At 47.9% G+C, this 15499-nt stretch overlaps 1 protein-coding gene across 1 annotated transcript in view; it reads right to left on the bottom strand.

Moving 5' to 3' along the window:
- Positions 1-15499, bottom strand: part of MAP2K6 (mitogen-activated protein kinase kinase 6) — a 51883-nt gene that overhangs the window by 12165 nt on the left and 24219 nt on the right. The window contains exons 4-11 of the mRNA XM_063175574.1: positions 13749-13862; positions 12113-12232; positions 11222-11338; positions 9999-10050; positions 8380-8507; positions 8011-8088; positions 6188-6327; positions 3027-3072 (exon numbers count right to left, since the gene is read on the bottom strand). Coding sequence (XP_063031644.1) covers positions 3027-3072; positions 6188-6327; positions 8011-8088; positions 8380-8507; positions 9999-10050; positions 11222-11338; positions 12113-12232; positions 13749-13862 — 795 coding nt within the window. The remainder of the gene's footprint in view (positions 1-3026; positions 3073-6187; positions 6328-8010; positions 8089-8379; positions 8508-9998; positions 10051-11221; positions 11339-12112; positions 12233-13748; positions 13863-15499) is intronic.

The following is a 15499-nucleotide window of genomic DNA, read 5'->3' as shown; positions in this document are numbered from 1 at the left end:
GAGATCCAAAGACACTCCAGTAAGGAAGAGGAAGCACAATTATGTGGGAAACAGGGCTGGAATGGGCTGGGGCAAAGATCCAGGCAAAACTTAAGGTCTCCCTAGGTCAGACAGTGACAGGAATTGAAGTGTCCTGAGTAACTCTGAGGTGACCCCAATGCCTTGTCATTATCCCAGCAGGACATGCCTGCTTTCACACCCTCTAAGAGCCTGAATGAGGGATGTGGGACTCCAGGGGCTCTCCAAAATGCAATTTATTGTATATAAAATGCAGTTTTTTCCATCCAAAATGTCACAGCAGCCCAGGGTGGTGGGTGACAGAGCTGTGCCTACAGCTGCCTGGAGACCCTTTGGTTTTGGTTACATTGCATTCTATACTTTTCTTTTGGTTACAATGCATTATAAACTTTTATTTTGGTTACAATGCATTATAAACTTTTATTTTGATTACACTGCATTATAAACTTTTCTTTTGGTTACAAAAGAAAAGAAGCCATGCCTCATGGCTTTGCTTGCCTAATAATTAATTAGACACATTTTGCTTCATGTTAGCCTGGTAATGCAAACCAAAAAAAATGTCCCAAAGGTGGCAGAGTAGGTGGGATGAAACGCTGCTAGGAGCAAGTATTTTTCATATCAAAGCTCAAGGGTTACAGTGCATTATAAACTTTTCTTTTCGTTACAATGCATTATAAACTTTTCTTTTGCTTACAATGCATTTTATACTTTTCCTTAGCTTACAATGCATTCTATACTTTCCTTTGGGTTACAAATGCATTATATGCTTTTCTTTTGGTTGCATTGCATTCTATACTTTTCTTTGCTGAGCATCTTCATACAGTAGAACCAATCTATACCTTAACTTTTATCTCTAGCCTATCACAACTACTGTAATTACCATATTCATGTTGCTGTTCTCCAATCACTCAAAGTCAGTACATTGCAGTTTAAGCTAGAAGTTATTTTTCAGTTTTCTTGCAGTGGAAAATTCTGAGACCTTTTTTCTACTTGCAACTTTGCCGCCTTGTTTGCCTGTGCTGTCTTTGTGCTTGGTAAAAACATCTTCTTGTTTGGGGTAGGTTTATCCTTTGCTCTAAGCCATAAAAACCCTTCTAACTAACATAAAATACCCTTTGGATCCTTGGTTATCCAGTAAGACTGGCTCAGCAATTCTTCTATATCAAAACTTGCTTTCATTTCTATTCCTTCTTCAGACTCTACATTTAAAAATCTTTCTGCCAAGCACACAGATCTGTGAGACTTTCCTGTCAAACTTCCATCCTTCCCAACAAAACACCCAAAGCACAGCCTGGAAACACCCAGAATGTGCCAGGGGTGGCAGCAATGCCCCTGAGGCTGGCACAGAGCCCTGTGCCAGGCAGGGAGTGCAGACCACCACCCCTGCAGTAATTTCGTGCTCCACTTCACCTGGGAAAAGGGGTTTTTAAATGAAATTAAGCACCCCCTATCAGCTTTCCCGATGCTCAAGATAGCACAGAGTCACATTTTCCACGAGAAACCTCAATTCCACAGGAAAGCAAGGGAGCAGCCTTGGTCTAAATGACAACTCCAATCCAGCACCACAACTTAATGCTGTAAGAGAGAGGAAAAAACCCCAACAGAACAGCAGCCCTCAACCACAGGACCTCACAACATCCATGTCAGCCATAAAATACCACAGCACTGAGGTACTCTGCAGGGGTGATCCAAGAACCTAATTCAATAGAAATGCACTCCCTTGCCAATGGGAATTATTGCTGCAGCAGACAGAGCTGCTCCAGTGAACCTTTCTTGATAAAAGGCCATTTGGCAAAGTTCAGAAGTTTGCTTAAAATATACAGATGGATTTATTCAATGATATAGCCCCCAAAAAATAAAGGTTTTTTTTAAAAAAAGGCATAAATCTCAGGCTTCTCTTTGTTTGAAACCAAGCTGTGTGTCAATCACATCTATTTATAGTTTAATTGCATTACAGGGCCCAGCACCAAATGCCACGGGAATTATTCACTGCTTACAACTCAGGGTTGTGGATTTCCAGCATGACTTGCAGGTAAAAATCACCTTAAACCTGCCCCTTCTCCCCTCTGAGCAGGAGGTGTGAGGTGTGGTGGGTCTGACCCTATGGAGGGTGAATGTACATCCCAAAAATTGTGGGGTAGGGAATATGAGTGCCTAAAGAAACCCCTCAGCACTTTCCACCCTTAATCCAGGTGATCTTGGCACTGAGACTGGACAGGGGTGGGAATGCAGGGTCAGGATCTTCAGAAATGACAAATTTAGGCACCTTCAGAAAGCTGTGAATTGTGTGAGAGTAAAAAAGGATTCAATGTCTGCAGGAGTGAAGCACCATCCTCCTGAGCTCTCCTGCTTTTTGCCAGCTTCCAGGAGCACCAGAAAGTCATGGGAGAGAGAGAGGACATGGAGCTGTGGAGCCCAAGCAGAAAAATCTGTTCTGGCCAGCCACAGCCCAGGGCAGTGCCCTGCATTTCCCCTGTCACCAGCCTTTATTGGCACTTTCCTCCTTGGTTACTCCTCAGTTATCCCTCCCAGTAAACAGTCTCTAGGCAGCAGATGAAATTCAATAACTGGAATTATTAGTCACAGACTCATCCCTGTCCCCAACATCCAGGAATTATTCTGTCCAAAAATGCTCCTCTCCAAAGCACCCGGGCAGCAAAACCACTTTGGCCACCGGGTTCCTGCAGCTCTTGGGGACATCTGGGGCACACTGAGGGGTTTGAGTTGATCACACAAAGGATTTGAGCCTCACTAACTGATTTTTCACAGCCTCATTCTTGTCCATGACCCGCTTTAACACGACTTTTCTCCCTTGATTTCCACAAAAGGTGGAAAAGCACCTGGCTGAGATTTCAAAGAGCATCTCTGCTTTGCAGCCACCCTCCCAGCATCACAATTCTGGTATGAAAAAAGAGATGCAAAGCAGCCCAAAACCCCATCACTGTTGGAATCTCTGCCTTCAGCACCTCCTGTGACCCTTTCCACACTGCTTGATGTGTGCCACTCACCATAAGCTCTGGGTATGTTGGCCGTTCTTTGGAATTCTTCTTCAAGCTTTAATTGGGGGTAAAAGAAAAAAGAAAAAATTAGGATTGACGTTCTGTCTGCAATAAAATAACACCATGACCACATTAAGGTTTAAAGACTCTGCAGAGTAAGCTCAGCTACTTCTCCATGCTGAGGAAACCGTTTGGGTGTTGAGGACAGGGACAAGAGCTCAAGGTGCACCGAGAGACCTGGAGCCACCAAAATCACCACTCAAAACACTGATTAATGCTGGCACAGCTGGGAGTTTGGGTGCTCTCCAGCAGGCCAGTGACTCAGGGAGGGATTCAGGCTCTGAGCTGTGCCTGGGAGCAGTGACTGAGTGGCTGCAGAGCACGTGCCCAGCTGTTTATCACTGTGCTGTTATCATTAGGGAATTCTTCCATGGGACATCCTTTTTTTCTCCTCTCCTACAACAAAGTAAGGTTTAAAGACTCTGCTCTCCTACAACAAAATAAGGTTTAAAGACTCTGCAGAGTAAGTTCAGCCACTCCTCCAAGCTGAGGAAAAATTCAAGTGTTGAGGACAGGGACAGTGCTGGGTGCAAGAGCTCAGCATCCACTGAGACACCTGGAGCCACCAAAACCACCACAAAAACACTGCCTCTTGCTGGCACAGCTGGGAGTTTGGGTGCTCTCCACAGGCCAGTGACTCAGGGAGGGATTCAGCCACTGAGCTGTGCCTGGGAGCAGTGACTGAGTGGCTGCAGAGCACGTGCCCAGCTGTTTGTTTATCACCACGCTGTTATCAGCGGGGACGCTTCCATGGGACATCCTTTTCTTCTCCTCTCCTACAACAGATGGCCCTGGAGGGTTGTAGCTGGAAGTTATTTTGGTTTCCCTCCAGCAGAAAATAGCTTTTTAAAAGACAGGACGTAATCTCTACTCACTTCCTGGCAGTGTATTTAGGGGAAAGAAACTTGGAGCGACTTGAAAAGATCTTCGCACACGTACGCGGCGGTGGCGGGGAAAAGGTGTCACACTGAGCAAAACAAAAGTGAGAACCTCTGCTAGGATTTGCTGGGGCCCAGAGGAAGCAGAGGACACACACTGAATAGATATTTCCTGCTTGCTGTGTGTAGAGGGCTCGTGTTTAGTGTCATGTTGTGAATGAACAGAGGAACCCGGGGCCCGTACGTGCCAATATCGCCGGCCCGAAGGTTCGGGATGTGTCACATCCTCCCGGCCAAGACAAGGCGAATTTGAAGGTTAGCTGCGTCCAGATTTGGTGCAATTCTCTTAATTTAGACCCTCCACAAAACCAATTCATGCCCAGGTTACTAACAGCAGGAAATCTGGTGATAAGTTACTGAAATCAATGTGAATTTTCAGGAATGAAAAGTTATATTGGGATGTGATCCTGACTCAGATATCCCAGGGAACTTCCTGCAGTGCCTACAGCTGATCAGACTTCAGGCAGCAGATGGACAGACACAGTCCTAAACCAGGCTTGATACAGAGTGGCTGTGACCTGGTTTGGTGTCAGAAGGAATTCCCAGACCCCAGTAACACAAAACTGGTGCAGAGTTCACCATTCCAAGTTCACCATTCCAAGTCCTTTGCACAAAACTGGTGCAAAGTTCACCATTCCAAGCCCAGGCCACTCTCCTGGCAGTCAGGGATCTCCAGTGACCCTGAAGGACAGGATTTGCCAAGACAGGAATCACCAGAGTGGCTGTGGATGTAAATCCTAAAGCAGCCACAGCCTGAACTGCAGGACACAGAGCTTGGAAAAGCAAATCCCCAGAGAGGAGCAGCCTGGCTGGCACAAGCAGGGAAGCAGCAGAGCCAGCAGCACTGTTGGAGGAACAGCAGCTGCTCCAAATCCTCAGCGTGGGCTTGGCAAGAACGGGGGGCACCTTGTGGGAGGATTTTCCAAGGCAGCTCCCCCAGAGCCAGGGCACAGCGGGCATGGCAGGGATTCCCCAGCGTGGTGTCACAGACATCTTTCATGGAAAATCCTTTCCTCAGGGTTTTTCCTCCTGAGAAGCTGAAAGGCCTCAGGAACAAAATGTAAACATTGATTATCTGCTGCTGTGGAATGCAACAGGTGCATCTGTGATTGGTCTCATGTGGTTGCTCCTAATTAATGGCCAATCACAGTCAGCTGGCTCAGACAGAGAGTCTGAGCCACAAACCTTTGTTATCATTCCTTCCTATTCTATTCTTAGCCAGCCTTCTGATGAAATCCTTTCTTCTATTCTTTTAGTATAGTTTTAATGTGATATATATCATAAAATAATAAATCAAGCCTTTTGAAACATGGAGTCAGATCCTCATCTCTTCCCTCACCCTCAGACCCCTGTGAACACGGTCACAGCGTGGGGCAGGAGCTGAGCAGCTGGACCCAGGGACACGGAAACAGGCTGGAACAGGACTCTGAGGAATCCAAACGTGGGTACTGAGAGTCCCCAGGCAGCAGCAGCAGCTGACAGCTCCCTTCTGGGGCACAGCACAGCCCTGGTGCTGGCAGCTCAGGACAGTCTCACATTTCTGTTTGTCCATCTGCCACCCTTTGTGGCCAGCCTGGCAGTGGGTGGGTGGCACTGCAGGGCCTGCCTGGAACACCCAGCCCAGGGCAGGGGCTGCCTGAGCCCCCTGTGCAGCGCTGCTGCAGCCCCGTCCTGCAGCACAGCAAATCCTCCTGCTGCTGCCAGGCCAGGGGAAAGCACAGCAGCAGCCCCAGGGCCCCAGGAGAGGGACAGAGACCAGGCAGAGGGGCCAGCATGGGGCAAAACCTGCCCTCAGAGCTGTGTCCCCTGCAGGAACACAGTTTGGGGACATTGAGATGGGGCTGTGCTCAGTTTGGGGGGATTGGGATGGGGCTGTGTGTGCCACACTGTGTTAATTGGGGCTGGGGCTGTGTGTGGCACAGTTTGGGGTCACTCGGCTGTGTGTGGCACCCTGTGCTGCTGGCATGGGGGCAATCAGAGCCAGGAGCCTCCTAAACCCCCTGTGCCCCCTCCCAAACCCCCTGTGTCCCCCCCTGCCCCTCAGACAGACCCCCCAGCCCTGCTGTGTGCCAGGCACGAGGGCACAGGGAAGGTTCTGCCCAGAACAGCTCAGAGCTGCCTGTGAGGGTGAGCAGGGCCAGGGAAAGAGAGGGAGAAGAGGGGAACTTTTACCATTGCGAGGTAAAATCGACGAACTCTGCTGAGAACCTCTCTGCTGGGAGCTGTGGGGAGGGCTCCTCCACCACCTGCTTCAGCTGCTGGAACGGGGTGCCCCAGGAGTCGTAGGGGAAGCGCAGGATGGCCAGCTCGATCTGCAGCACAGAGGGGACTCAGGGGGGGACAAACCCCACAGCCATCCAGCCCAGGGGTTTGGGACGGCCCCATCAGGAGGGGACACCCCACAGCCACCCACCCCACAGGTTTGGGATGGCCCCATCAGGAGGGGACACCCCACAGCCACCAACCCCACAGGTTTGGGATGGCCCTGATAGGAAGGGGGACACCCCACAGCCACCCACCCACCCCATGGGTTTGGGACGGCCCCATGTCCACCCTGAGTGTGCTTTTGTGGCTCCACACAAATGGGGATGTTCAGCCTGGAGATTCTAGACCCCCCCCCCTCTTGCAATGCCCAAATGGGGATTCCAGAATAGAGGGAGAGGGATTTTTTACATGGGCAGACAGTGATGGAGCAAGGGGGATTGGTTTGGAACTAAAAAGAGGAGAGACACAGATCAGATGTTAGGAGGGAATTGCTCCCTGTGAGGGTGGTGAGGCACAGGGGGCACAGAGCAGCTGTGGCTGCCCCTGCATCCCTGCAAGTGTCCAAGGCCAGGCTGGACAGGGTTGGAGCAGCCTGGGGTACCAGAAGGTGTTCCTGCCCATGGCAGGGGGTGGAATGGGAAGATTTTTAAGGCCCCTTCCAACCCAAACCATTGTGGGATTCCATGATTTCCTCACCACAGCACATTGCTATCCCCCCCCAGCAAACAGGAGAGGCAGGAGGAGCCCAGGCAGCTCCACAGGCAATCCTGTCACCCCTGCCACAATCCCAGGGAAAAACCAGCCCACCCTGCAGAGGGTAAATCTGGGAGCAGATGGATTCCCCAAACACTGCCTGGGATCCCCCCCTGTCCCTGCTGTCCCGAGGGGGCCTCTGTGGGTGGCTGAGTGCTGTGGTGAGGAAATCATGGAATCCCACAATGGTTTGGGTTGGAAAGGGCCTTAAAAATCCTCCCATTCCACCCCCTGCCATGGGCAGGAACACCTTCTGGTACCCCAGGCTGCTCCAACCCTGTCCAGCCTGGCCTTGGACACTTCAGGGATGCAGGGGCAGCCACAGCTGCTCTGTGCCCCCTGTGCCTCACCACCCTCACAGGGAACGATTCCCTCCCAATATCTGATCTGTGTCTCTCCTCTTTTTTAGTTCCAAACCAATCCCCCTTGCTCCATCACTGTCTGCCCATGTAAAAAATCCCTCTCCCTCTGCGCTGGCAGTGCAGGCTGCGCACTCCACTCTCCTGCCTTAGCCCATGCTGCCATCTCCCGGCAGCTGCAGCTCCACAGCAGCCACAGCTGACACAGCGGCTCCTCCTCCCTCCCTCCCACCCTGGGGCACCTGCCTGAGCTCCTCCCCTGCCCACCCTGTGCCAGCAGCGCCGCTGTGGGCAGGAGAATGAACCCATGAGCCACACCCAGCACTCCTGGTGGCCCTGGCAGCTACAGGTGACCCAACCATGGTGATCCCCTGGTGACACCCCTCCCCAGGTGACCCCGAGGTGACCCTGCCATGGTGATGCCCGGGTGACCTTTCCATGGTGATGCCCCCAGGTGACAGCCCTGGCAGCCCTCAGGTGATACCACCATGGTTATCCCCAGGTGACCCTGCCACGGTGATCCCCAGGTAACCCTGGTGACCCCCAAGTGACCCTGGCGACCCCCAGGTGACCCTGCCATGGTGATGGCAGCCCCAGGTGACCCCCGGGTGGCCGTACCATGGTGATGCCCAGGCTCCAGATGTCAGATTTGACGCTGTATCCCTTCTGGTTCAGCTCGGGGTTGATTCTCTCCGGCTGCCAACAGACACAAAAGGGGGGTGAGGAGCAGCAGGGGTGTCCCCAGTGCCCTGCCCGTGCCCAGGTGAGCAGGGGATGCCCTCAGTGCCCTGCCCGTGCCCAGGGAGGGTCTCTCAGGGTGCCAGCCCAGCCCCCTTAGTAGCCCACACAGCCCATGAGCTGTGCACACGGAGTCAGATCCATCGTTCCTCCCTGCCGTGAGGGTCTCTGAAAACACAACAGGCTCCCCAGAGGAATCCCCAGGGCAGGAGCTGCTGCTCCTTCCCCCCAGGCTCCTGCTGCACTTACAGCCATGTAGGGTTTGCATCCTGCATCCATGGTTTTAGCCACAGAGTCAACCAGGTACCCGCTGATGCCAAAGTCGCACATTTTCACCTGCCCCTGCGTATTGATCAACACGTTAGAGGGCTTTACATCTGCAAGAAGGAACACAGAGCACAGTCACTGTCACCTGGGCGTGCTGGGCCAAGGCACGAGGAACACAGAGCGGCCAAGAGGCACGAGGCAGAAACTCTGCCCCAGCCACAGGAGGAACAGAGCCAGTGCCACTGCCTGCTCCCGCTGAACCCTGCTGCTCCCCAGGCACTCACACGCTCCTTCCTCCTCAGGACAAACTGGAAATCACCCTTTTAAAATAAAGGTGTCAAACAGCAACTGCGGGTTTGGTTCTGAGTGTGCTCAAGGCAGCTTTGAAACCCTCCAGAAGAGTTTAAGGAGGGGATTTGTGATTTGGTTTGAGGCTGGTTTAGGTGTCAGACTGCTCTGCTGCACTCAGGGAAGGGGTGAGGATGGGAGGATGAGGCTGGAATTTTTTATATAAAAAACCCCTTGTGGAGTTTTATATATAAAACTTACACACTCTATATATATAAAACTTTATATACATTGCTGTATTCCAAAAGCTTAAACTCTAAGTTTCCATTGGAAATCAAACACCCTCTGCAGATTCTTTGCTTCTTTTAATCCCAAGGTTGGGATTAAATGTCCTAGAGGGTATTTCTTGTTTATCAGATGTTTATCAGTTCTTATCTATGTCACAGTCTCACAACCCCTGAGTTCTGCAGCACTTCACTCTAACAAACTGAAACTGGAGCCCCATCTCTCTCTACAAGGCTTTTTAAGGCTAAACCATCCAATTAAGAAATGACACCTCAATTATTTTTACTTTTAACCCAATAACCAACCACCCATGTCCTGCAATGGGGACTTTTTTATCCAATTACACAAAACCACCCAAACCCATGGAGAAGAAGAAGAAGAAGAAGAAGAAGAAGAAGAAGAAGAAGGAGGAGGAGGAGGAGCAGAAGAAGGAGAAGAAGAAGGAGCAGCCTCCACCCTAAAACCTCCATCTTCCTTTATATATATTACTATATTCTAAAAGCTTAAACTCTTAATTTTCCACCCTGTGATGGAAATTCTATTCAAACTCCGCACCCACAATCCCAGTGCTATAATTTAATTTTGGAAGCTTCTCCAGGGCCTCAGGTCAGTGCGGTGTTCTCTTGGGGGTCAGAGCCTGGCAGCACAGAAAATCTGAAATTCTCAGCATCCACCAGGGCTCCAACATCCCCTCCCACTGCACATCAGCACAGAGCCATGGAGCTGGGGACAAACCTGGGCACAGCCTGCCCCAAAGTCGGGGAAAAAGGCTGAATTTCACCCAGGTGATGAAGCACACCACGGGTTTAGGGTTTAGGTTATGGGTTTAGGGAAACAGCTCTTCCTCCTCCTCCTCCTCTTCAGGAGCAGCGGGCAGATTTTAAGGAGCAAACAGCAGCCATTCCTCTGCCTGGGTTCTGCTGAAGTCAGGAGATGCTGGGGAGCATTTCTGCTGTCAAAAGCTCACTCTATCCGGGGTGTTTTGGGAGCCCAGGCTGGGAGCAGGGCAGGGTGTGCCTGGCACTCACCTCGGTGGATCACAGAGAGCTTGCTGTGGAGATGTTCTAGTGCTTTTACAATCTGAAACAACAAACCCAGAGTCAGTCACAGCTGGCAGCACCACGAGGAGGAGGAAATGACACCTGGCTTCACCCCCAGACCTGCCAGGAGGGCAGGAAAACCCAATTCCCCATGAGTCCTGCATCCTGCCAGCAGCCTGAGGGTTCGGGGGGTACCCAGGGATCTTCCTGGGGCCCCCAGGACCCTGATGAGAAGGGAAAGGAGCTGCAGGAGCCTCCCCAAACCTCACACTGTGCCAGCTCTCCATCGTGTGTGTGGATGGGCACATTCAGAGCTGCAGGACCCTCCCCACACCTCATACTGGGCACGTTTATGGCTTATAAACCATCCAGGAGCTTCAGGAGCTTCCCCAAACCTCAGACTGGGCCAGCTCTCCATCATGTGTGTGGATGAGCACATTTATGGCTTATAAACCTCCATCATGTGTGTGGATGGGCACATTCATGGATTATAAACCATAAAGGAGCTGCAGGAGCCTCCCCAAACCTCACACTGTGCCAGCTCTCCATCATGTGTGTGGATGGGCACATTTATGAACCATACAGGAGCTGCAGGAGCTTCCCCAAACCTCAGACTGGGCACATTTATGGCTTATAAACCATAAAGGAGCTGCAGGAGCTTCCCAAACCTCACACTGGCACAGTTCTCCATCATGTGCATGGATGAGCACATTTATGGATTATAAACCTCCACCACGTGTGTGGGTGGGCACATTCATGGATTATAAACCATAAAGGAGCTGCAGGAGCCTCCCCAAACCTCACACTGTGCCAGCTCTCCATCATGTGCATGGATGGGCACATTTATGGATTATAAACCTCCACTATGTGTGTGGATGAGCACATTTATGGATTATAAACCTCCACCATGTGCGTGGATGAGCACATTTATGGATTATACACCTCCACCACGTGTGTGGGTGGGCACATTCATGGATTATAATCCATAAAGAAGCTGCAAGAGCTTCCCCAAACTCCCACTGGTCCAGCTCTCTCCATGATGTGCATGGATGGGCACATTTATGGCTTATAAATAACATCAGACCAGGCATGGGAATGGCCACATGGGCTGGCACATGGACCAGCCTCCTCCTGGTGCCCACAGAGCCAGGGAGGGCCTGGCTGAGAAGAGAAACTCCTTTCCCTGCCCTCCTCCCCCTGCTGCCACTCACAGAGACGGCGATTTTCCCCAGGATGTCCTCGGGGATCATCAGGCCTTTGTCAATGACGTGTTTGTAGAATTTGTCCAGCGAGGTATCCATCAGCTCCATGCAAATCCACACATCTCCCTGGAGAGCGAAGCAAGCAGACACCCAGAGGTTTCAACAAAACATCTTTCCTTTCCCTTTCCTTTCCCTTTCCTTTCCTTGAAATTTCCCTTTCCTTGAAATTTCCTTTCCTTGAAATTCCCTTGAAATTTCCTTTCCTTTCCTTGACATTTCCTTTCCTTGACATTTCCTTGAAATTTCCTTTCATTTCCTTGAAATTTCCTTTCCTTTCCTTGAAATTTCCTTGAAATTTCCTATCCTTGAAATGTCCTTGAAATTTCCTTTCCTTTCCTTGGAATTTCCTTTCCTTTCCTTGAAATTTCCTTGAAATTTCCTTTCCTTGAAATTCCCTTCCCCTTCCCTTCCCCCTTTCCCCTTCCCTTTTTTTGTTTTTTTTTTTTTTTTTTTAACCCATTCAAAGCTGTCCTGGACTCTCTTTTCCCCTGCTCTGGAATTCAGTGCTGTGCACATTCCCTACCATTTAGGGCATCCCCTTCCCAAAGCAGAACCACGGTGATTTAGGAGCCCAGAGAATTATCAGGAACTGAGGCTCCCAATGCCCAGCCAGGGAAAGTTCAGCTCTGCAGAGCTGTGCTTCAAGCTCTTCCACAAATCCTCCTTTTCAGAGCTTTCCACGTGGATGAAACCAAGCCAGGGCAATTTTAACACAATGGGACCAGGCTGTCCCACAGGCACAGCGAGTGACAGGATTAAAACCTCCATGTCCAGGTGCAGATTAAACCCCTGGCACCTGCAGAGGCACAGGCATGGGAACTGAGCCCCAGGAAGCCTCACCTCTCTGAAGAGTGCCCCGTAGAAGGTGACAGTGAAGGGACAATCCACTGTCCTCATGGAGATGTCCAGGTCCATCAGCAGCCTCTTCTGCTCCTGGCTGTTCACCGTGGCTCGGATCCTCTGCAGGACACAGCGGGTCAGGGGCTGCCCCAGGGCCCTGGGCACACCTGGAGCCCCCCGGCACCCCTCGTGCCACCCCTCTGTCACCCCTTTGTCACAGGCACGTCCCCAGCCCAGCGCCCACGGGGTGTTCACAAGGATGTTTATGGTTTTGACCTGTCACCTTCACATTTTCTGAAAAATCCCTTCTTCCAGGGTTCTTCTCCTGGGAAGCTGAGAAGCCTCAGAGAAAAAGGAGACGAATTCTTTTCAATCTCATTTGCTTCTCCTGTGTTTTGCTCCTTTGGAATGTGTTTGGAGACTGTTTACCCACATGTGATTGTTTCAGTGGTTTTTGGTGTGAATTATTTTGACTCTTTGGCCAATCAGGGCCAAGCTGTATCAGGACTCTGGAGAGAGTCACAAGTCTTCATTATTATCTTTTTCGCCTTCTGTAGGTATCCTTTCTGTATTCTTTAGTATAGTTTAGTATACTACTCTTTAATATAATAGAGTATAATAAAATAATAAATTATCCTTCTGAGAACATAAAGTCAGATTCATCCTTCCTTCCTGCCACGAGGGTCCCTGCAAATACAATATTGACCCAATCCTTCAATATTTTGTCTTATGGACTCATGCTGCAATGTGAGCTTTCTTAGCCAATCATGTTATGACACACAAACCTACAGTGCTGCATTCTGAACTCCTTATTCACCTTTGCAGATATTTTTATTTTTTTCTATATCTAGGATGGTGGGGATGGATGGAGATGAGAGATCTCTGCAGCCAGGTCATGGAACTTGGGGTTTATTGCAAAGGGTCCTGCAGGGAGCTGCCAGCACAGCTCAGAGCAGTAAAGAGAGAGGGAGAGAGAGGTAAAGAGAGTGGTAAAGAGGATGAGAGAGCGAGGTTCCCGTTACAATACAATAGATCTTCTTCTGGTTGTGGAACTTGGGGTTTATTGCAAAGGGCCTGGGTGCAGGGCCCTGCTGGGAGCTGCCAGATGCAGCTCAGAGCAGGCTGAGAGAAGAGAGGGGGAGAGAGGATGAGAGAGAGAGAGGATGAGAGGATGAGAGGGTGAGAGAGCGAGGTTCCCATTCCAATAAAGAATAAATCTTCTTCTGTGTCGAATATTCTAATTCTCACTAACCAATCTAGTACAAGATACAAATCCTACAGCATTTACATACAGCCTATAAGAATCATTACATTACCACACTGGGTTACATTTTAAACCCTAAAAACTCCTCTTTGGGCCCCTCCTGCCAAGCTGTAGGGTCTGCTCTGACCCTTGGGCCTGTCTGCAAGCAGAGGGTGTTGTTCCATCAAAAGGGGATCACCTTCAGCCAGCCACACCATTGCTTTCCAGTTGTTCAGTAACTGAGGGATCTCAAAGCTTGCCTTCATTTCAATCTCGCTTACAGTTCCTATATTCTCCAAATCTTTTGCCAGACAATCATATTGCTAAGGCTTTCCTGTTTCATCTCCCCCATCACCCCAGCCCCCAGAGGGTCAGATCCCCCAGCTCTGGTACCTTCACTGCCATGATCTGCCCGCTGGGCATGTGCCGCATCTTCTCCACCACGCCGTACGCGCCCCGGCCCAGCTCCGAGATGGGCTCCAGGTCATCGGCCTTCACCTCAAAGTTCTGGGGGACAAAAGGCAGCAGAGCCCTGAGGGTTTGTGCTGTGCTCTGACCCCCCAGTGCAGCCCTGCAGCCCCCACAGTGCAGCCCTGCTGCCCCCAGTGCAGCCCTGCCTGGCACATCCTCCCCCTGTTGTGCATCCCCTCCCCAGCTGGGATAAACTCCCAAGGCTGGGAGTTGTTATATAAATATAATATATATAATATATACTATATAATATGTATATATGAAGTGTAATATATACTATATACTATATACTATATACTATATACTATATACTATATACTATATACTATATACTATATAATATATATTGTATAATATATATTGTATAATATACAATATACAATATACAATATATAATATATTATATATTATATATTATATATTATATATTATATATTATATATTACATATTACATATTATATATTATATATTATATATTATATATTATATATTATATATTATATATTATATATAAAAACATAGTATATAATAATATAGACTAAAATAAAATAGTAAATAATATATACCATTAAATAAATATATTATTAATTATATAATAATTCATACAATAAACATTATTAATAATATAATTGAATTTTAATTGTTATTAGTTATATAATATATAATAATTTATACTTTACATAAAATTGACTAATTATTAATTATATAATAAACATTAAATAATAAATATAACATTATTCTATAAATAATAAAATAGTAAATAATATTCAATATAGTTATATAATTTATACAATATACTTATATATATTTATATATTTTATATTTCTATTTATTCATTTCATACTTGTATAGTTTAAATAATATAATTAATAGATAAATAGTATATAGATTACACAGATATTATATAAATAATAAAATAGTCAATACAGTTACATAATTTATATATCAATATCTTTTATATTGATATTATATTTACATATCCTAAATAATAAAATATTTAATAGATAAATTGTATATCGCATATAAATATATCTCTAAATAAATAAATAAATAAATAAATAAATAAATGCATATATATCTGTGCATATATATGTGTGTGTATGTATATATATATATGTATGTATGTATGTATGTATGTATGTATATATATACATGTAAATATATAAATAAAAATAAAAATGTAATGCTGGGGAATCAGCCAGCACCATGGTGACCACAGAGCTCTGAGGGGACATTGCTCAGGAATTTGCTCTGTTTCCCTGCTGCACCATGTTTCACCACTCAGCCCCTGCTCCAAATACAAAATCCAAAATGAAAGGAAAGCCTCCAAAATCAGGCATTTCAAACCACTATTGGATTAGAATTTCACTGCATAAATTACCTCACTGACACCTATCTTTTGCACCTCATACATTTATTGTCCAGCTTTAAGGTGCTTTTTTGAATTCTGCTCTGCCTTTTCCTCCTATCAAAATAACTGGCCTGGGATTTGTTTTTTGCCCTTATATATTTTTAAATCCAGGTGGATTGGCTTCCAGGGCACGAACATCCACCCTGAGCTCAACTCCTGGAGGAGATGACCTTCAACATCAGCACAGAGAAATATTTTGGGTGAAGGCTTTAAAGGAGCAAAGGAACTGCAGAGGAGAGTAAAACAACCCTGTTATCAACG

This window comes from Melospiza melodia, chromosome 24 (assembly GCF_035770615.1).
Source record: "Melospiza melodia melodia isolate bMelMel2 chromosome 24, bMelMel2.pri, whole genome shotgun sequence".
Lineage (NCBI taxonomy): Eukaryota > Metazoa > Chordata > Aves > Passeriformes > Passerellidae > Melospiza > Melospiza melodia.
The sequence above is the reverse complement of the archived record's forward strand: the minus strand, read 5'-3'. Positions and strand labels throughout refer to the sequence as shown.